The sequence below is a fragment of the Rutilus rutilus genome (assembly GCF_951802725.1).
Source record: "Rutilus rutilus genome assembly, chromosome: 12".
Lineage (NCBI taxonomy): Eukaryota > Metazoa > Chordata > Actinopteri > Cypriniformes > Leuciscidae > Rutilus > Rutilus rutilus.
The window spans coordinates 21,196,842-21,218,156 of NC_140217.1; the positions used below are offsets into that span (position 1 = coordinate 21,196,842).

Here is a 21,315-nt window from a genome sequence, read left to right on the forward strand (position 1 = left end):
ATGCAAGCGCATGGGCAAAGCTTCCCGGGGTATCAGAATGGGTGCTGAACATTATAAAAAGAGGCTATTCGCTACAGTTCGCTCGACATCCCCGCCGTTACGCGGCGCGAGTCGAGACTACGGTAGAAAAGGAAGTAGCACATCTACTTCAAGCCGAAATAGCGAAACTGTTGAGCAAAGGCGCCATAGAGCCTTTATCTCAAGCTCAGAGTGAAGGGGGTCTATACAGCAGATATTTTCTGGTACCGAAAAAAGACGGGGGTCTCAGACTCATTCTAGATCTAAGACAGCTGAACAAAGTGCTTTTGAAACGCCGGTTCAGAATGCTCACAACCAGGAAAATCCTCGCGCAAATTCGCCAAGGGGACTGGTTTATGTCAATAGATCTGAAGGACGCGTATTTCCAAATACAAATAGCGTCATGTCACAGGCGATGAAACTTCGGGGCATGCGAGTTTTGAACTACTTGGACGATTGGCTGATTCTAGCTCGATCACACACAGAGCTCATAGAACACAGGACCATATTGCTCGAACATCTCGAGAATCTAGGTCTCAAAGTCAATTGGGCGAAGAGTTCACTGTCTCCCAGTCAGAGAATATCTTTTCTGGGCACAGAACTGGACTCGCTGTCTATGACAGCACAACTAATCGCCACAGCGCAGACTGAATATTCAGCGCATGACGAAATCCTTCCACTGCGGCGCTGCGGCTGTGAGGAGGGACCTCCTGTCTCAGGCCAAGGGCTCGATCTGGCATCCTCGCCCAGAGCTTTTTGAGTCCCACTAAAAAAGTTTCAGAAAATGCTGGGTCTCATGGCCTCAGCATCATCAGTACTCCAGTTGGGGCTGCTTCGCATACGTCCACTGCAGTTCTGGTTAAAAGCGCGAGTACCGCGTCGAGCGTGGACCTTCGGTCTTTTTCGCCTCAAGGTCGATCAGAAATGCGTTTCAGCTCTGAAACCTTGGAGAGCGACCGACTGGTACCTGTCAGGTGTAAGCCTGGGGACTTTCTCGAGTGTGAAGGTGGTGTCTACGGACGCCTCCACCTCGGGATGGGGAGCGCTGCTCGAGGGAAGACCATTCTTCGGCCAGTGGTCGGAACGGGAGAAGCTTCTACACATAAACTGTCTGGAAATGATGGCAGTCGACAATGCGCTGAGGTGCTTTTGTCCCCAAATAAAAGGACACCACGTCCTGGTCCGTTCGGACAACATGTCGGTGGTGGCCTATATAAATCGGCAAGGAGGCATCAGGTCCCGAAGCCTTTACTGGCTGGCGGAGCGCCTCCTGGTCTGGGCTCAGCACAGTCTGCACTCGCTGAGAGCGGCGCACGTGCCAGGCCATCTGAATGTGGGACCGGACAGACTGTCCAGGAACAATGTTCCGGCAGGAGAATGGTCTTTACATCCGCAGACAGTCCAACTGCTGTGGGAGACATTCGGCAGAGCGAAGGTAGACCTGTTTGCGTTCTAAGAAAACGCTCACTGTCCGGAGTTTTTCTCCAAGAGCAGGGATGCGCTGGCCCATGTCTGGCCCCGCTGCCCGCTCTATGCCTTTCCCTCCGTCACGCTCCTGCCTCAGGTGCTAGAGCGAATCAGGGAAAACGGATGCTCAGTGCTACTTGTGGCTCCGTTCTGGAAGAACCAGGCTTGGTTCCCAGTTCTGATGCAGCTGACAAGCACTGCCCCATGGCCGATACCAGTGAGGAGGGACCTCCTGTCTCAGGCCAAGGGCTTGATCTGGCATCCTCGCCCAGAGCTTTGGTCCCTACATGCATGGGCCATCAACGGGTACCCGCTGACCTCCCGGTGGGAGTGTTAAACACGATCACGCAGGCTAGGGCCCCGTCTACTAGACGGCTCTATTCCTCGAAATGGTCTGTGTTCTCTAGTTGGTGCACAGCTCGTGGCATATCACCCCCAGACTGTGGGGTGACGGAGGTTCTCTCCTTCCTACAAGAGCTGCTGGATAAGGGCAGAACCCCAATCCACACTCAAGGTTTACGTGGCGGCCATAGCAGTGTCTACTAGACCGACGCTTGGCCAGTCACTTGGGAGGAACGATCTGGTCATCCGCTTCCTTAGAGGAGCTAAGAGGCTGAATCCTCCCAGACCTCCATCAGTCCCCATGTGGGACCTTTCGACGGTTTTGGAAGCCATGAAAGGTGCCCCATTCGAGCCAATCCAATCAATAGACATCAAACACTTGTCTCTCAAGACAGTGTTTCTTCTGGCTCTCGCTTCGGTAAAGCGCATAGGGGACTTGCAAGCACTCTCGGTGAGCGCGACGTGTATGGAATTTGGGCCAAATGACTCGAGAGTCATACTCAAACCAAGGCACGGGTACATTCCTAAATCCCTCAACACACCGTTTAGGGCTCAGGTGATTTCCCTGTCGGCCCTGCCGGTCTATAATGAGGAGAAGGACGCGAGCTTCCTTTGCCCGGTCAGGGCACTAAGGGCTTATGTGTCGCGCTCGTCTGTCTTCAGACAGACAGAGCAGCTCTTTGTTTCGTTCAGTGGACGTTCTAAGGGACTAGCTGCATCGAAACAGTCTATCCAGGTGGATAGTTGATGCTATAGTGCTGGCTTACACTTCTAGGGGCCTGCAGTGCCCGCTAGGTGTCAGAGCGCACTCCACAAGAGGTATGGCCTCGTCGTGGGCTTGGTTTAGTGGGATTGCCTTGCAAGATATCTGTATGGCGGCAGGCTGGGCCTCCCCGTCTACATTTATAAGGTTTTACAACCTAGAGGTTCCCGCCTTTCAGGCTAAACTGCTTTCGGTCTAATAAATCAGTATTGTCTGCCCCGATGCTATCGGCTCAGAGTGCTGAAAATGCTTGAGCGCTGCTCGCTGATCGATTAAGTAACTCTATGGGCAGTATGTTAGACCCATAATATTCATCAGTCCAGGCCGAGTATTCGCCCTGGCTGTGTGGAACACTATTGATATAATTGCGCCTTATAGGACGCTACTTATTACGGGAATGATGCTGTTTAGCCCCTCTTTCCCAGACTCTCTGCGAGTCCCTGGTGATCATGCACTATATGAGCCCCGGACACCTGCCCTTGGGACTTTGGTGTTGGATCTCAGCACACACAGCGTTTTACACTGTGTTCCCCTAGCGTAAGATACTTACGCAGTGCGAGAGACCTCTCGTAAGAGAACGTACTCGGTTACTAACGTAACCTCGGTTCTCTCTAGAAGAGTGAACGAGTACTGCGTATCTTTGCCGTGCCTGCAACATGCTCTGGTTCGCTTCGGCGATGAAAAACCAGATTATATCAGCCTATCGAGCTGTATTTATAGGCCTAAGCCACGCCCGTTTCGGCCTCTCTCGATAGGCTGCTGCAGTTGCCGCAGAGCAGCCAATAGGCGCGCGAGCCGCCTTGCCTATGTCTGTATGCTGCTGCAACGCGTTTTACATTACTTCAAAATTAAGGATAATTTTTGGCTTCAATATCTCGCGGAAAAGAGATTTTCCCCTAGCGTAAGATACTCACGCAGTACTCGTTCCCTCTTCTAGAGAGAACCAAGGTTACGTTAGTATCGAGTACGTTTTCCAATGCCAGAGGATGCAAAGCAGCCTCAGAGCATCACCGAGCCACCACCATGCTTAAAGGTGCTCTAAGCGATGTCACAATTTTTTAGGCCAAAAAATTTGTCGTCACATCCAGCAAACATCTCCTCACTATCCGCTAGCTGCCTGTCCCCTGAACACACTGTAAAAAAAATGCGGTCTCTGTAGACAGCCCAGGCTCCACAAACGGCAAGAAAAACAAACTGGCCCAGCCTTGGCCACGAAACATAACAAACAGTGTTCTAGCCAATAACCGACAAGAATGATTTGGGGGTGGGGGTTAGTGCGCGTGCACATGAAGGGGGGGTGTGTGAGGAGTGGAGGAGAGAGAAGCATGAAGAGGGAAGTTAGCTAGAGGAGAGATGTCCTAACAACGACTAACGTTAAAATGTTATATTCTTGAGAATTTTTATATGGCCGACACACGACCAAAGAGAAGACGTTCCGATGAAATGACGTCCCAAATTTACATCAGAAAAGCGTTCAAAAGGTGGCGAGAACTCCGCCGGCAGAAGGGCTTCCAATCCGACATTCAGGTGGCTCTGTTTTTGCTGGACAGGTGGGTAAATCCAGTTTGTTTTTCTAAATGGTTCATGACTGTTTCAGGAAGCACGGAAGGGAGGGGGAGGGGACGGGATGAGGAGGAGGGAGGGTCGAGCTAGCCTCCGTTTTGTTTGACAATACTTCGAACGTCAACAAGAAGTGACGTCACCCAACATCGCTTAGAGCACCTTTAACTGTAGGCAGAGTGTTCTTTTCAGCATATGCTTCTGTAAAAAAAGCCAGGTTGTCTTTAGATCCTGAATGATTCAGACCAACCAGAGCACTCTATTGCTGCAATGTCATCAGCGCTGAAATGGAACTACTCGGCAGATAGCGAGCAGGAGCAGCATATGTTAGAGTGAAAAGTTTGTCAGCTGTATTCCAATTCCATCATTGGTGCTTTATCGCCACAGAGTTATTACTGGGTGACTGTGTGTGTGCATGTTAAGTAAGTGATTATACTGTAGCTGTATTTCCTGTTAAATGTTGAGAGATCATCATTTTATTCTTATGTTATGAAAAGTAGCCGATTAGCATGTATAGCTTGTATTACCTGTGTGATTCCATGTAGTCTAGTGTGTTTCTACTGTACATTATGTTGATGTGAGATGCTTGTGTATATCTTCACGTTATTGTTGAATGTGCAATTTAGAGATGAGTATTAACATGCAATAATCAGCTGATTCACGTGCTAATAGCGCCCACTTGTGGAGATGTACAGAATAATCACTCAACATGGTTCAGTAGTGCTTTATTATCATCATTGTTATTTATATATAGACTGAATACTCTTTCATTATTTAAATGGATGTTTATGTTTGTGGAATATATGTATGTATACATTAATAAGTTTATTTATTTTGTATAATTTGTTACAGAACCACACATGTCTGCCCAAGTTCTTCAGTAAATAAGTAATCTACATCCTGCTGAGTGCATCTCTTCAATTAAGAATTAATCTCATTCAGTTCTAACAGACTACCTGCTGAGTTTCGCACCCACCTAAGTTAACCTCAATATACCTCAACAGACCCCCTGCATTTTGAATGGTCCCCATGTAGATGATCTACTACTACGAGATGTATGGCCAGAGCCAGCTGGAAATGTGTCGCCAGAGTATGATGAGCTCCGCCTCCAAGACCAGCAGTTGTCTGATATTAAATCTATGTGGACTGAGATGAAGAGAGACAGCAATGAGCTTCGCAGCCACATTCTACCCTAGTTTCTGTCCACACTGTGAGGGCTCCAGCCAGAGAACGCTACGTTAAAGCAGGAGATTTAGCAGATAGCCACAGGTAGAGAGAGTCCTCGTCGACCAGTGACGCCAGTTCCAGCCCCTCGCTCCCATGTGTCACCGCCAGTCTATAGACAGAGAGATTCTGCAGTGTATGCTGATGAGGTTCCTCCAGACCGATCTGTCCAGTGTGAGCAGCTGACAAAGCAGATGGGAGACTTAACGTTTTCACCCAGGCCAGAGCACCCGTATGCTAAAGAGAGTAACTCTGCTGGGTGCAGAGAAGCCTGCTGCAGACAGTGAATGCAGAGTGTCCTGGCCCAACTCCGCCAGGTACAAAGAGAAGTTACTCGCCCTTATTGTGAAGAATGCCAGTCATTTCCTTAATGGATGCCTCAACTTCAGAGAGTTGACTAGGGACCAGAAAGAGGCATGGATTTGTAAGAATAATCGATGTTGGAGATGAGACCACAATCATCACACTTCCAGATGCACACTGAAAGCCTTGTGCAAGACCTGCAACAGGAAACACCTCCTTATATTGCACGACCTGAACGAGAGAGCTGTGACTGCCAGTACAGCGCCTAAACCCCCAGAGAACTCTTGTCTTGTGAATACCACGAAAGACATCCTGTACGTTGACCATTCTGCCAGAAGCCGTAGAGTCCTGCTAAAAGTGAGTAAGGTGATCATCACGAATGAAGATGCATTGTTAGAGACATATGCAGTGCTTGGCGACGGGTCAGAGAGGACTATCCTCCTCCAAGCAGCCGCACAGCAGCTGAACCTCAGAGGACAGCCAGAAGACCTGATACTGAGAACAGTGAGACAGGATCAGCAGGTGCTTCATGGGGCGACGGTCTCCTTAACAGTATCATCTGTGTCTCATCCCCACAAGAAATACCTCATCCAACATGGGTTTACAGCTGAGAGACTAGGTCTTGCTGAACACAACTACCCGGTGGCTTCCTTAAAGAAGAGATAACAACACCTAACTGGCCTCCCGTTGCAGCAGATGGATAAAGTGCAGCAGATTTTGCTGATCGGGTCAGATTGCCCAAACCTCATCATGCCTGTTGAACCAGTCCGGTGAGGCCTACCAGGTTGACCCGCAGCAGTCAAGACCCGCCTTGGATGGACTCTTCAAGGTCCTACGCATGAGATTTGTTGCAAGATCAACACGCACCTGTGTTTCTTCAACTCTATCCTCCCCAACGCAGACCTGTTTGGTCACATTGAGAGATTATGGCAGATGAATGTAATTCCCTACCACAGCGAAAAGGTAGTGACGAGATTCATGGAGAAGACGCTCCTTCGGATGCAGAGCATGCCACAGTTGACCATGATCAAAGAAGCAGTTCTCCCTCAGCATAGGAGTGTTGAGAGGAGACTGCTTAAGAACCCAGATCAGGCTTCTGCCTACCAGGCTGAGATCACTAGGCTAAAGGAAGCAGGTTATATAGCCAAGCTGGAACCGAGAGAGGTCGAGATCTCCACAGAGTCCTGGTACATCCCCCACCATATGGTGCAGCATAATAATAAGAATCGGGTCGTCTATAACTGCTCCTTTCATTATGAAGGTCACAGCCTTAAGGAGTTTCTTCTGTAAAATGTAATAAAAACAAGAATCTGAGATTTATTAATGAATAAAAAATGTCCAATGTTTTCACTGGCCAAATTAATTGTATTTATAAATGGGGCCTATAAACAAATTAGAATTTTGATGGCTGCAACACACTCCAAAAAAGTTGGGACAGAGGCAAAAATAAAAGTGAAAGAATATCAAAGAGATTACAGAATATCAAAGTTGAACTGTTTTGTAACAGTACACAATTAGCAGGTGAATTGGTAATAGGTGAGGGTATGATGTTTTGGTATAGTCTCAACATTGAGATGAAAGCATGCAGCACATATTTACATATCTAAATGCATACTGTTAACAACATCAGGATGTTCGTTAACAGTATATCACTGTAAAGGTATTTTTCCAACATCTTTTTAAATTCTAAGCAAAGAACGAAAAAGAACTTTGACGTGAGTATATCGGGGCCTTGAATCACGTTCGGTCTCTTGTACGTTACGTTTGCACGAATGCAAGCAGAGCAATAAGTTTCTGGGTGCAGTTAAAAAAAAATGGCCACCGGTGTCGCTAATAGCAAAGGTTTCTGAATTTTACATATAGCCCCTTTAAATGTAGCAATAGTAATTTATCAATGGGCCTGTATTAAATGTAGCAATGCAATGTAGAGACAGGTGAAACATCAAAGATGAACATTTGTGATGAAAGTGTCATCTAATCACCCTCATGTTGATTAAAAACCTGTAAGTGACTTTCTTTAGTGAAATACAAAATTAAATGTTAAACAGAATGGCAGTCACATTTACAGTTGCGAAATTTCACAGGTGAAAACCAGCCATTTCAATAGGAATCTATGCTATCGGAAGTTTAGCATGAGGGCAAAAACATTCCCCACACATATTTAACATATTTAACTCTTGTCTATCGACCAGCCACGGCTCGTCTGTAAGGGCAGGTGGGGCTGAGCCCCACCAAAATATTCATCCAAAACATAGACCTCTAAACTGAATCAGTAATTAAATGTAAATGTGTTCAAAATTCTGTAACAAATATTTCAGGATTTTAAGTCATAATGTGAGCAGGATAAATAAAAAATTACTGGCTCGGCAGGCAGGGCCTGAACACTCCAGCTCTACAGCGCCCCACAATTTTCCAATGTAAATCTGTGATGAAAAATGGAACTGCAACGTGCTCCAATTGAGGCAGATTTCAGGTTGCCCCGCTTATTTTCACATTACCTTACGTAAACCTCGGAAAAAAAAACGATACAATCCTCTTGTCAGTGTCAGGTCAGTAACTAGCTGGGATGTCTGTTCTTCGTATCAAATTAATAGAATTTTAAATGTGCTAATGTTAATAGCCTTTATATAGTTCTGTTGTGTTTGTTTTATGTTTGTTCTGAGAATATAATAGATTTTTTTTCCCTCACTGGAATTCCTCCACAACTTGTAATATTCTAAAACAACATTTGAAGTCAACAAATACCACAATTAGGGCAATTCTAAGATAGCGTTCTATGGCATGTTGTGTGACCTGTCAATCAACATTGAAGCACTACCCTTACCATTAGGCTGAATAATGCAAGGACACTAGACCTCAGCCAAAAGCGTGTCTGCTAGCGCTTAGACCTGGAATCTGCCCTACCTACGGTCAGGAGCCGCTACTGCTATTGACCACCTTTGCCCACCAAATTTTGCTGCATTCACAGAATTCACTCCCATTGTGTGGAACATAGCTGTAATGACAGTGAATGGTTCTGAGTTTGTCAGTCCCTAACATTGTGCCTACCATAAGTCATAGCCTATTAAATGAGGATGACGACAGAAATGTTATTTTTTGGTGAACTATACCCTTCTGTTGTGTGTTATTGAAAACAAGCTAGTATGTTAACATACACCACAGGTAACAAGAGCTTCGTTTGTATGTACAGTTGTGTTCCAACATCACTAACCAGATCAATCACTGTTTTCGGTAGAAATTATATTTCTACATGGCAAATTATTTATTAGTAGGTGTAGTAGAGTAATAGAAAATCAACAGACCCAACAGTCATGCATGCTGTTAATTCTGTATAATTGAATCATTAACTGAAAGGGGCGTGTTCAAAATAATAGCAGTGTGGAATTCAATTAGTGAGGTTATTCATTCTGTGAAAAAACTGGTGTCAATAAGTGGCCCTTATTTAAGGACGAAGGCAGTACTGTACTGTAAATGGTGAGTATAATGCATTTCTCTCTGAAAATCGGAGTAAAATGGGCCGTTCCAGACATTGTTCATAAGAGCAGCGTACTTTGATTAAAAAGTTGATTGGAGAGGGGAAAACGTACGTATAAAGAAGTGCAGAAAATTATAGACTGCTCAGCTAAAATTATATCAAATGCTTTAAAATGGCAACCAAAACCAGAAAGACGTGGAATAAAACGGAAAACTACCATTCGAATGAATCTAAGAATAGCCAAAATGGCAAAGACTCAACCAATGATCAGCTCCAGGGTGATCAAAGAAGATCTAAAGTTACCTGTGAGTACTGTAACAATTAGAAGCCTATGTGAAGCCAAGCTATCGGCAAGAAGCCCCTGCAAAGTCCCATTGTTGAAAAAAATGACGTGCTAAAGAGGGTACAATTTGCCTAAGAACACATTGACTGGCCTAAAGAGACATGGTGCAATATTTTGTGGACTGATGAAAGCAAGATTGTTCTTTTTGGGTCTAGGGGCCACAGAGAGTTTGTCAGACGACCCCCAAACACTGAATTCAAGCCACAGTACACTGTGAAGACAGTGAAGCATGGTGGCACTAGCACCATGATATGGGGATGTTTCTCATACTATGTGTTGGGCCTATTTATCGTATACCACGGATCATGGATCAGTTTGAGTACATCAAACTACTTAGAGGTCATGTTGCCTTATATGCTGAAGAGGAAATGCCCTTGAAATGGGTGTTTCAACAAGACAACGACCCCAAACACACTAGTAAGCGGGCAGCATCTTTGTTCCAGACCTGATGGAATGGCCAGCCCAATCCCCGGACCTTAATCCAATAGAAAACTTGTGGGGTGCCATCAAAAATGCTGTTTTTGAGGCAAAACCAAGAAATGCAGAGGAATTGTGGTATAGTGCAATCGTTCTGGGCTGGAATACCTGTTCACAGGTGCCAGAAGTTGGTCGACTCATAAGAAAGCTAAATCTTCAAGCATTTTTCAGTTTATACAGTAAATGTTTGACTTTGTAAAGAAAAATGCAGACACTGCTATTTTTTTTTAACAGCCTAATATTCCTTTGTCTTCACTTTCTATAAAGTAATAACAAATTGTTTTGATTTCGAATAAAATGTGCAGTGTTCCCAATGCATTTGTGTGTATTGAAATAAAAGTTATTATACGGATTTTGAGCTTTACTCACTTTTTTTAAACACACTGCTATTATTTTGAACACAACTGTATTTGTGGCTGTGTGTGGTTTTTACAGACAGTTTTCAGAGGTCCCAAACATCTCTGAGATGATTGTTCTCTAGCGGGCAGGCAAACAGACCAGCACTTTTACTATGATTATGGTGAGTTTGTCCTTATGCTTCTTATAATATTAAAAGCAATTATGAAAGAATTATAACGTTCTGAAGTGCATGAGGTTTTTTTTTTTTTTTGCTTTAGAAGCTTTTTGCATTAAAAATGATGTAAATCGATCTTTTGAATAAATACCAGATTTTAGATTTCTGTATGACACAGCTGAGATACTGAAACAATGACACCAACAAGACGTCTTCAGTCTGAAGTTCGAGACTATAGGGTAGTGAATGCTGATGAGGAATGGATCAAACTGCTCTTTGAATGCTCTGTGAAGACTCCCTCAGGAGTCGGAGCTCCTGTAGCCAATGCAAAAGAAGACTTTCACTGTCGAAGTGTTGCAGATTGCAGTGACAGCCTAAGCATCATTTAGTATATGCAAATAAACACTTTTAGATGACAAACAAGATAAATGGTAGTATGATTCAGTCATGCTTAATGAAAAATTAACCTAAGCACTTAATACTAAGTACATTAATTTTAAAAGAGTCTAAGAAACGTGAGTACCAATTTCTTTTTAATTTTGGCAATTATACAAAAATATATCAGTTTATATTCAATTTACTGTAGACATAGGTCCACACAAAACTGTACGTAGTCATTTTAACAGCAGAACATATTATACCCTTGTGCAATAATTCAAAGATAATTTGAATTGTACATATAATCTATCCCTACATATGCTGTTCCCAGATAGATTACAATATATTTTTTGTTTTTATATGTATACACACACACATACAGAGACATTACAAAATGTTTATAAAAGTTGCATAAAAAAAAAAAAAAAAAAGATTTCAGGGTAAGATTCCTTCATTCATTGTCTTGTCAACACAAGTGCTTATTATTTTAAGCACAGTGAAAAGTAAGATTACTTTGGAAGCATTGGAGTGGAAGAAAAGAAATGCCCTTGGGGAGCAGACCTTTGTGTCTACACAAATCCTGTTACATGCCATGTAATTGCTGCTTTTTACATAACAGTTTGACATATCCAGAATACAGGGATGATTAGACGTTGACAGAAGAAGACAAAAACCTTTAGTGGGCTTCGTAGACAGATTTCAATAAAGCTGAAAAGAGAAAATATGTTTTTACTTGATTTTTTTCAATACATTAACTGAATCATCTCTCTTCTGGTGTGATGGTATATAACAACTTATTGAGAACTGTAATAAACAAAACAAATGCAATATAAAAGTAGTTTTTTCTTTTGAAATTGACATATGTTAAGGACATCTAGGCAGAAAGAGTTTGAGCATTGACACAAACAAACCATCACTTCATATCTTTGCTTATTCTGGTCAATAAAAACAATTTGTAAACTGCATGATATCTGTAAATTTACAACAATCATTAAACCATATTCTACAGTGCAATTCAAACTTTACTGCATACAGTACCCAGGTTCATTGGAAAAATGTGCCTGACAACGCTCTGCAAAACTACGTTGCTTATTGCATGTATCACAGCGCTTTCAAAGTGAAAATTGACCCTATTTGCTTTGTTAGTGAAACCGAACCTGACTAGGTTTTATTACGTTGGTTGTTGTATATATCGGTACCAGTTTGGTAATGAAATGCTTGGTTGGTTTCGCTAAAAGTTTAATGCTCTTTTATGTTTTAAAATAACATACCACTTACACTAAACCTAACCAAGTGTTAACAAAAGCAAACGTGAGATAAAAACGTGAGATAGCAAAAAGATCAAAAATCTTTGAGCGTTTATCGAGTGTCATGACTTCACGTTTCACAGTTTAGTGCTCAGCATTGCATACAGTGCTGTACCAGGTGAGATACCCAGCAAGTTTACTACGTGAGAAAAGCCTTACATGTGGAGCTGGTCATGTGATGCATTGCAAACAGCAAAACGTATTAGTGTACAAATCATGCACTATGGTAAAAGGGTTTTGGGGTCATAACATAGTATTGTGCGAGTAACAATTCAAAATAAGTCTTTATTAATAGATAATCTGCCCTTTTAATCATAATTTGTGTGAAAAGGAATAAAGGTAGGTGTTTTATGGCCACTAGAAAATACAGTGAATTGAATTATTGGCAGGTTTTTAGAGTTTTGCAAAATGGTGGTAGAGGCACATTTTTCCAACAAGCCAAAATGTTGGAAGAAATTCAGATAGATTGCAAAGAGATAAACAAACAGTATGTTACATTTGAGGAGCTGGGGTATACCATGTCATGCGCAATATTCAGAAGGACACTTACAGTTTGGTTCATGTCTTGTTAAAAACACGAATGCATGAATTTGATTCAGATTGATGTTTGAGTTTTAATTCCCTCACAATCACACTAAGAGAAAGTAATACATTTCAATCTTTGATAATGAGTAATGTATTCTAAAATATTAGATTTGGCAAGAGGATGAGCTTTGCTGTGTGTGTATATATAGCATTGGTGTTTAATGAGCTGCATTCAGATGATTTAAATGCTGCTAGATTGCGATACACAAGTATGATTGTTAGTTCTGTCTTAACAAACCCAATTAGTCCAAATAGGAACTGGAAGGAGACAATATGACATGTTCTGACTGTTGCTTTAGCAATTAGAGCCAAACACAATCTGTGTCAAGGATGTCTATTCTCTAAGGTCACTTTACTGCTTACACTGAGGCTTTTCTTTATTCCACAGTCATTGGTATTGCTAGAGCTCCACATTATTTGAACACATTAATAATAAAGTAATATTTCCCCCCAAAATGAATAAATCAAACATTTTTGCTTCACTAAAAGAGATGTTCAGCAGAATGTTCACACTGCTCATTTCCATATAATGAAAGTCAATGTTAAAAAACAATCAAAATTCAAAGAGCACACTAAAAGTATATTACATGTTGTATACATTTTGTGTGAGGAAAAAGACAACCATACTACCATTACTCACTAATAATCTTCTCCACAGAAAATGTCAAATCTCATTCAGAGAGTGCATATTCATATATGTATAAGGTCTTAAAGTCTTAGTAAGATGATATTTAATGCTTAGTCTTGTGATCAGAGTTATGTAGTTGGGGGTCAAAAATATAATTGAATGCAATTCAATGATGATTGAGAGATGTACTATTAGACATTCATCAAAGGCCTGTTGTATCATTGTTGACATACATGCATTTTAAAAAACATTTTTTAAATAATAATAATTTTGGATAATATCATATGGATAATCAAGTAAATTTAAGTTACTTCAGTCCAGTAAATCTTACATTTAGTTTATAAAATTAATGAAAGATTTCACAGCAAAAAGACATGTACACAAACTGGTGGACATTTTTACAATTCTAGGTACTAAACCTTGCTAAAAAAAAAAAGTACGAACTATCAATCAGAGGGCATAAGGCATGTAGAAGGTTTTTCAGTTTTGATTTAGTTGATGAACTTGCCTTAGAAATCCATTTATCAAATATAACGCAGTAGGATTTATAGGGTTAGTGTGGTCATTTTGGAGCTTGACAGTTGCTCGTCACCATTCACCTTTTTTGAATTAAAAATAGCACCATGAACATCCTGCCTAACATCTCCTTTTGTGGTCTATTGATGGGTGAAAAAGTAAAATGAGTTTGGAACAACATTGGCGTTAATTTCTGGGTATACTATCCTTTAAGTTACATAGGTTATTGTTTTTACCTTCAAACTAAGTCAAGGTGGTTAGTATATGGATTAATCCACTGGTAATGTGTTTACTGGTAGTGTGCTTTTCAGAAGTGACACTGTATTACTAACGTTTTCTGTCTAATACAATGTGTCGTCAACATGCCATCTTTATACATATGACAGAGCATCATCTAAAGCACATATTTTAGGTTTCAGTGTGATTTTATGCTTAAAATTGTATAATATGAATTTGCAAATGTTTTAATGCTGCATAAAAAAAAAAACTAAAAAAAAACTTTAAACACTGCACTGGAAAATAACTTTCTTAATCAGTATTTTGGTCTTGTTTTGCAGGTAAAATATCTAAATCTTTGAAACAACACAATTTGCCAAGGTGGTAAGAAATGTATACTTATTTCAGCAAATGTTGTTAATTTACTTTTAGTGTTCTGAAGTCATATGACAGTTTACTGAAAAACAAGACGACAACTCTCATTAAGAATTTTTACAAAACAAAACAAAAAAAGTAAAAATGTATACATTTTATATTTTGGTCTGAAAGCACGACTAAATCAGATGGTGCAATAAATTCACTGAAAGTGCAAGAACTGACATCTTTGTTAAATGTCATGAAAACCCATGAGAGGTGAGCAGCAAGTCAGTACAATCTGCAGAATCATAAGAGATGAAACTGAAAAGTTATATATAGCAATTCCCTTCATATATTACAGCTGATAAATCTATTTTGTGGCACAAGAAAATCTAATCTGAGGCAAATTATTTTTCAATTCAAAAGCACGGTGTAGAGGCCAGTGTGTAATGTACTTCTAGTGGCAAAACACAATCTGAAAAATAGCTCTGGCTCAGAGGCACTTCATATAAGCAGAAACATGTGAACAGAAATATCCACTAGTTCCAAATGTATGTGCAACTTCATAGTTTGTGTGCTGCCAGGTTTTAGTGATCATTTCAAACCTACCTTTCATACCACAATTCTTACTTGGGCTTTTAGATATTTGCAACCCTGTGGTGATATTGAGTGTAGAGAAGAAAGTCTCAGAAGCTCGATTCAGGCACTGCCTTCTTTCTGCCTAGTGAATTTGTGCTGTACCGTGTGCGTTGCAGAGTGTTCTGAGAGCTCCTGTCCCCGGGCGCGCTCTGCGGCTGGGCCACCGTTGTGCCGTTTCTGTGTAGAGATGCTGTTCTTCTTAAGCCTAGATCCGCCTTGCTTTGAATATTGGAAGAACTTTGTGACCGTTTGATGTCTGACAACCCACGACTCACCTTACCGTTCGAAAGTTCATCACCGAGTCTGCTACGACCTTGGTTATTGCTATCGGCTTTACCTTCTGAAGTTCTATTATGTGTCCCGTTGGAGATCGAAACTCCAGATGGGCTCTTCACCCCCGCATCACCCATTTTCATAGATTCACTGTCTCGAGACCTCCGAAGTGAGTCCTTCTTCATGAAACCACCTTTGAGAAATGCGAAGACACTATCGTGACGTTTTGTCTCCTGTCCCTTTCTCTGTTTTTCCTCTGGTTGGTCTTGCTCCTCGCCTGGGTTATTCCTCTGCGTGGTTTCACAGCCGCCTGGACCACGGGAACTGGATTGGAGCCCTGCACTAGAGCTCTTTCTGGACTGCGATTGTTCCTGTTTGGATTTTCTGCTGCTCCGTCTAGTCAAAGTCAAAGTCCCATCTTCTCTTGGTCTACTGTTGCTGCTGGATTGTTGGCCTGTGTCTTTCTCTGAGCTACTTCTTGCTTGACCCTGTGGTATTTTAAGATACTCTAGAGGTCCGAGGCTGCTGTGGCTTGAAGATTTGGCTGCAGGTTTTTTCATATTGTTTTCTTTACTGACTTCTTTATCTGAAGGTCGAGTCATTAGGGCAACAATAGGCTCTTTGGTGCATCTTGGCCTCCTCCCAGACTCTAAATACTCCACTAGCTCTGCAGGAGCTGGGCCAGGAACTGAGGCAGGTTTGTGGCGGTCTTTGTTTCCAAAGGACCATCGCAGTGGGAGTACTCTGGTCTTGGTGGGACTTTTCATGCTTACGCTACGCCCTTGGATTCCTCGCACAAAAGGTCTGGTTTCGAACCCACCTAAAGACATTGACATTTACACAATACTCAGTACATGGTGGAAAACACTTGCCCACAACAAAACAAGTGAAGAACTATGATGAAATCTCTGTCAAGCAACATCCTTTTACTATTTACATTTCTTATTTACAATGATAAGAACAAACTTGCAGGGTAAACTCACCTCCCTTGTCGATTGAGGACTCATTTTGAAAGACGGGAGACTCTGGGGAGTCTGGGATGGTAGAAGGGCATGTTGTGGAAGACCGTGAAACCATACTTCCTCTTTTACTGTCACCATTTAAACGAATGAGCCAGTGGTCTGACATGGAGGAGCTGGTGGAACCTGCACAAGGAAATAATCAAGACTGTTTAATGGCTGCTAGTCCATGTTTCTCCAAGACAAAGACATTAAATATGATGCCTCTTAATTTTTAATAACTAAAATAATGTCCTGTATTATTGTTTCCATGACGACCAAGTAACACATGCCCAGTGGTGGCATCTTAGCCGCCAGTCAAATGAACTGAAACCAACAAAAAAAAATTCTCAAGTTACAACTGTAACCATGGTTCCCTGAAAAGGGAATGAGACACTGGGCCCTATTTTAACGATCTGAACCGCAAGTGTCAAAGCGCAAGTAACTTTGTGGGCGGGTCTTGGCGCTGTTGCTATTTTCCTGGCGGGATAAATGACTCTTGCGCCTGGCGCAAATCTAAAAGGGGTTGGTCTGAAGTAGCTTCATTATTCATAGGTGTGGTTTGGGCGTAACGTGAAATAAACCAATCAGAGCGACATCTCACATTCCCTTTAAGAGCAGGCGCGCTTGTTCTAAAGCGGATTCCTATTATAACGGCGGATTTGCCAGGTGCGCGCCAGGAGCGGTTCAAGGCCGAGGAGACCGACGTTCTCGTCAGGGACGTTGGGGATGGAGAAACACACCCAAATTAACTTCGGTTAAACAGGCGTATGATAATTTGGGTAAATGTGTAAGCTAGATGTATGCTTTTATAATAAAATGTCTATCTATCTATCTATCTATCTATCTATCTATCTATCTATCTATCTATCTATCTATCTATCTATCTATCTATCTATCTATCTATCTATCGTAATAATGTATGATTTGCAAAAATAACTGCTGCGTCTGTGTGTAGATGAGAGAATCAAAGTGTATGCGCGTTGTGCACACGCTACATTGATTAAGGCCAAGCATGCGCCCTTAAAATAGCATATGAATAACATGCGCAACATGCAAATCAAATAGCCGCGTTGCCGTATCTGCACGTCTCTCAGAAACCAGCTATCTGTCAAATCAACTAAGATACTGAATCATACACATTTTCTTCTTCGTATATGTCTATTTAAATGTTTTAAACCTTGCCTGATATGATAGGCTACATGATATTTCTCTGCCTCACTCTCTCTCGGAGACTGCAAGCATTGAAGTATTTAGTTTTATTTGTTCAGATTTGTTTTATCTGAATACATATTTGAATAATTTTGAGATTGTTACAGATACAAATATTGGCTCTGCTGCACACCCCTACTGATTTAACTTGCACTGAACTACTTTAAGAGTAAGTGACTTGTACAACAGTCAGAAAAACTGGTCCTACATGTCCTCAAAATTCTGTCACTGTCACAACACCAAATTAATTCTTACCATGACTGTGGAACCTTCACATTGCAATATTAATAGAAATGTGCTTCCTGTCTAACATTGATCCAATGCAACAAACAAAATGTCAGTCAACCTCCATCTGAAACGTGGCCACAAAGGCTCATTCACTGACCTCTGACTGAGCTGTTGGCGGACCAGGGAGGGATGACATTTCTTCTCTGGTAGAACAGGATATACGCCCCTCTTGTGCACAGTTCCTCCTCCGGCACAAGCTCCACGCTGCTGTCGTCATAACTGTACCAATGGCCGTCCACTGAGTTCCTACAATAGGCTGTTTTGCACAGACATTTGTTGAGCGGTGTGTACACATCTATTGATTTAGACTTCTGTTCATGTTTATTTATTTATGTAGGGTTGACGATTTCATTAGTGGCTCATGCATTGATGAGTTTCTAGGGAACATTTAACAAAACAAGAAGTGTAAAAGAGATGTAAACGCATTTTGTATTTTGCTGTTGAACTGGTTAGTATCTGAGTAGTCCATAGTGACATGGACATGAACTTTTCCCCCCAAGATCATTTTTTGGGTTTAAATTTATATGAATGAATAAATGAGGGAAAGTAAAGTAAAAAAGGTATTTAATAGAGGTAAACTGATAGAATCTCTCTCTCTCTCTTTATATATATATATGACTGACTATTGTTTGAATTGCAAGTTTATATACATTTTTATTCCGTGGAAGAAAGAAGCTTCCATATAATCATATTATGAAGGGGCTGTCAATACAATAAATCGACCGTAATACAATAAATTAGATCAAATTATCAATAAATCAGTAAATGTGTAAAAATTATTTTATTAAACATTTAAATAATATGTTTAGCAGTTTAACATGTTTAGCAGTTTGAAAATTCCCTTCATAAACCATATCAATATTTATTTTATGAACATGACATATCTATTATTACACAAATTACGTCTGTCCCTCAGTTGTGCCATTTTCATTATGATTGTATTTAGGTAACATAAAATGTTATCTAATTATGCCTAATTTCATTTTATTCCCAAAATGTTTAAAATGAATATTATACACAATTCATTCATAATTAGAGATTTAAGTTGTGGAAATGACAAAAAAACATCAACAACAACAACAACAACATTCACCTAAAATGCAATGTATATTTGAATTACAAGACATTGTTAGTTGACAAAAAAAAAAACTAGTGAGAGTGTGTCTTTTTAGTTTTATATTACTGAATGAAATCCACAAAGCCAAAATCACAGAGCTAAAGAAACATCAAAAACCTTGTGTCACAATTATAAAAGAGAAATGTTTTTTATATAGAGAAACAAACCCCCCTTCAAGACTATCAGAGACCCCAGCACACTCACCTGTGTAATGGCCTCCATGCATGCCTCCATGGTGGTTGCAGACCGCATACAGGTCGTAAAGGAAGTCAGTATCCCCATGTTTCCAAGTTGAAGGCCATGGGGTCAGATTCTTCATGCTCTGACTGCGTTTCACCACATGGGGAGTCATATCCAGAGCGCTCACAGGAAAGTGGATGAGGGAGGAGAGCTTGTTTCGCCGTTTGCCCACCTGCCGAAATCGCTTCAGGTGCAGAATGAGGATGTCAGGCAGGGTCCATAAGCTCATCTTCACCATCCCCTGCTGCATCTGCTTGCAGTGAGGGCACTTCCATGCATCATCTGGCGCCAGCTGCAAGACAAAGACAAACATTTGCAATACACAGTCTAATACTCATTAAGATTCATCACAGGTATATAAATAATATTTTCTTTCTGGGGATTTGTTGAAATGCATGCAGAATGTAGCACTTCTCCATGGTCAACTAAACCATGTCATTATCTGAACCTGTTTTGACTCAGTGTGGTGCAGTAAAATATTTATGTCTCAGAAATACACTGTTGTGGCAGACTGGAATGCAGTGAACATGCAGAGAGGAAAAGACAACAACATTGAATATTTACAGAAGCTCTGTAGACCACCAGTAACAAGTTATTTATAACTTCAAATTATTTAGCCTATAACAGGAAAAAAAGGCATGATTTAATTCCAGCTGGACAGCCATTTCTCACAGGCATTGCAAAACATATAACTGAAGTCCTAAGTGTTGCTTCAGTAATGACATGACACTGTTAGAGGATCGATAATTATTTGTGGAACCAATCATGATGAGGCAACTCTCAGGGGTTCTTGGGTAAGATTTATCATGTGTTGCTTGCCCAGAACAGGCAGTATATAGAGAAGAATTAATTCAGAGTGACCTTCCAAAGATTATGTGGGATGTGAGAGACAAAGACGGTAGGAGGGAAACTCCAGTTGCTCCCCAAGTGAGTTTTGTCTTGAATAATCATGCCTAATCATGCCAATGCCTTGAATTTCAAGTATAAATTCTGTCGAGAACATTTTCTACTGCATTAATCTCCGCTAGTGTCACAAAGTAACATTTTGTATTTAATATTTTGACCATATGAGTGCATATTTTGCTTCTAACCATTTAAATAACCGCATGTTGTCCAACTGAATCAATTAATTGAAATAAATTCTTAGTCTGGACAATTATGACTGTTACATAAAATGAAATCAAAAGCTCCAACCATACTAGAAAGATAATTGATCCTAAAGATCCTAACAGCATAAATGCTCTACTAGAATATGAATTTATATAATTGGTTGCTCTTATGTTAGATTGTAGAGCTCTCAACAATGTACATGTAATCACAGGTTCATTTTCTTTCCTTTTTTTTTTTTTTACTTTTCCTCATGGTTTTAGAGCTGATTTTTAATTTTTTTCTTCATATACTTGAAAACTTTTTCCCACTTCATATACTTAACATTAGCCTCTGAGACAGCAAATACAGATGATGAGAGAAACAGGGCACTTCAGAGTGTCTGCAGAGGCACTAAACTCATAACTAGACAGGCCTACAATAGAACATGAAGTTGCCCTAGTTGAAAAGACATTCTGTCATTATTAAGTCATTCTAACCTAAAATTCTGTCATTTATGTGGAACCCAAAAGTTGTTTTTGAAAAATTGTTACACAAATTGAACGGAATAAAAACGGTATTTGCATTGTTGCAAACAATTTCTATTTCAAATCAATTCTGTTCTTTTGAACTTTCGGTTAATCAAAGAATCCTGAAAGAAATTATCACGGTTTCCAAAATACATGAAGCATCACAACTGTTGTCAACATTGATAATAATAATAATGTTAGAAATGTTACGTGAGCACCAAATCAGCAAATTAGAATGATTTCTGAAGGATCATGTGACACTGAAGACTGGAATAATGACTGGAAAAATTCATTCAGCTTTGCCTTCACAAGACTAAATTACATTTTAAAATATACTAAAACAGTATCATATATATATATATGTACACACACACATATATACACATATACATATATATATATATATATATATATATATATATATATATATATATATATATATATATATATATACACATA

The 21,315-nt window shown here is 40.7% G+C and overlaps 2 protein-coding genes across 2 annotated transcripts in view; one reads left to right on the plus strand and one right to left on the minus strand.

Moving 5' to 3' along the window:
* Positions 1-21,315, plus strand: part of stx8 (syntaxin 8) — a 614,579-nt gene that overhangs the window by 400,889 nt on the left and 192,375 nt on the right. The gene's annotated exons all lie outside the window — the stretch shown is intronic.
* The window catches only part of usp43a (ubiquitin specific peptidase 43a), a 101,489-nt gene continuing 94,835 nt past the window's right edge, over positions 14,662-21,315 (minus strand). The window contains exons 12-15 of the mRNA XM_084426271.1: positions 19,205-19,532; positions 17,981-18,139; positions 16,369-16,530; positions 14,662-16,205 (exon numbers count right to left, since the gene is read on the minus strand). Of these exons, the coding sequence (XP_084282397.1) occupies positions 15,160-16,205; positions 16,369-16,530; positions 17,981-18,139; positions 19,205-19,532 (1,695 nt within the window). The 3' untranslated portion in view covers positions 14,662-15,159. The remainder of the gene's footprint in view (positions 16,206-16,368; positions 16,531-17,980; positions 18,140-19,204; positions 19,533-21,315) is intronic.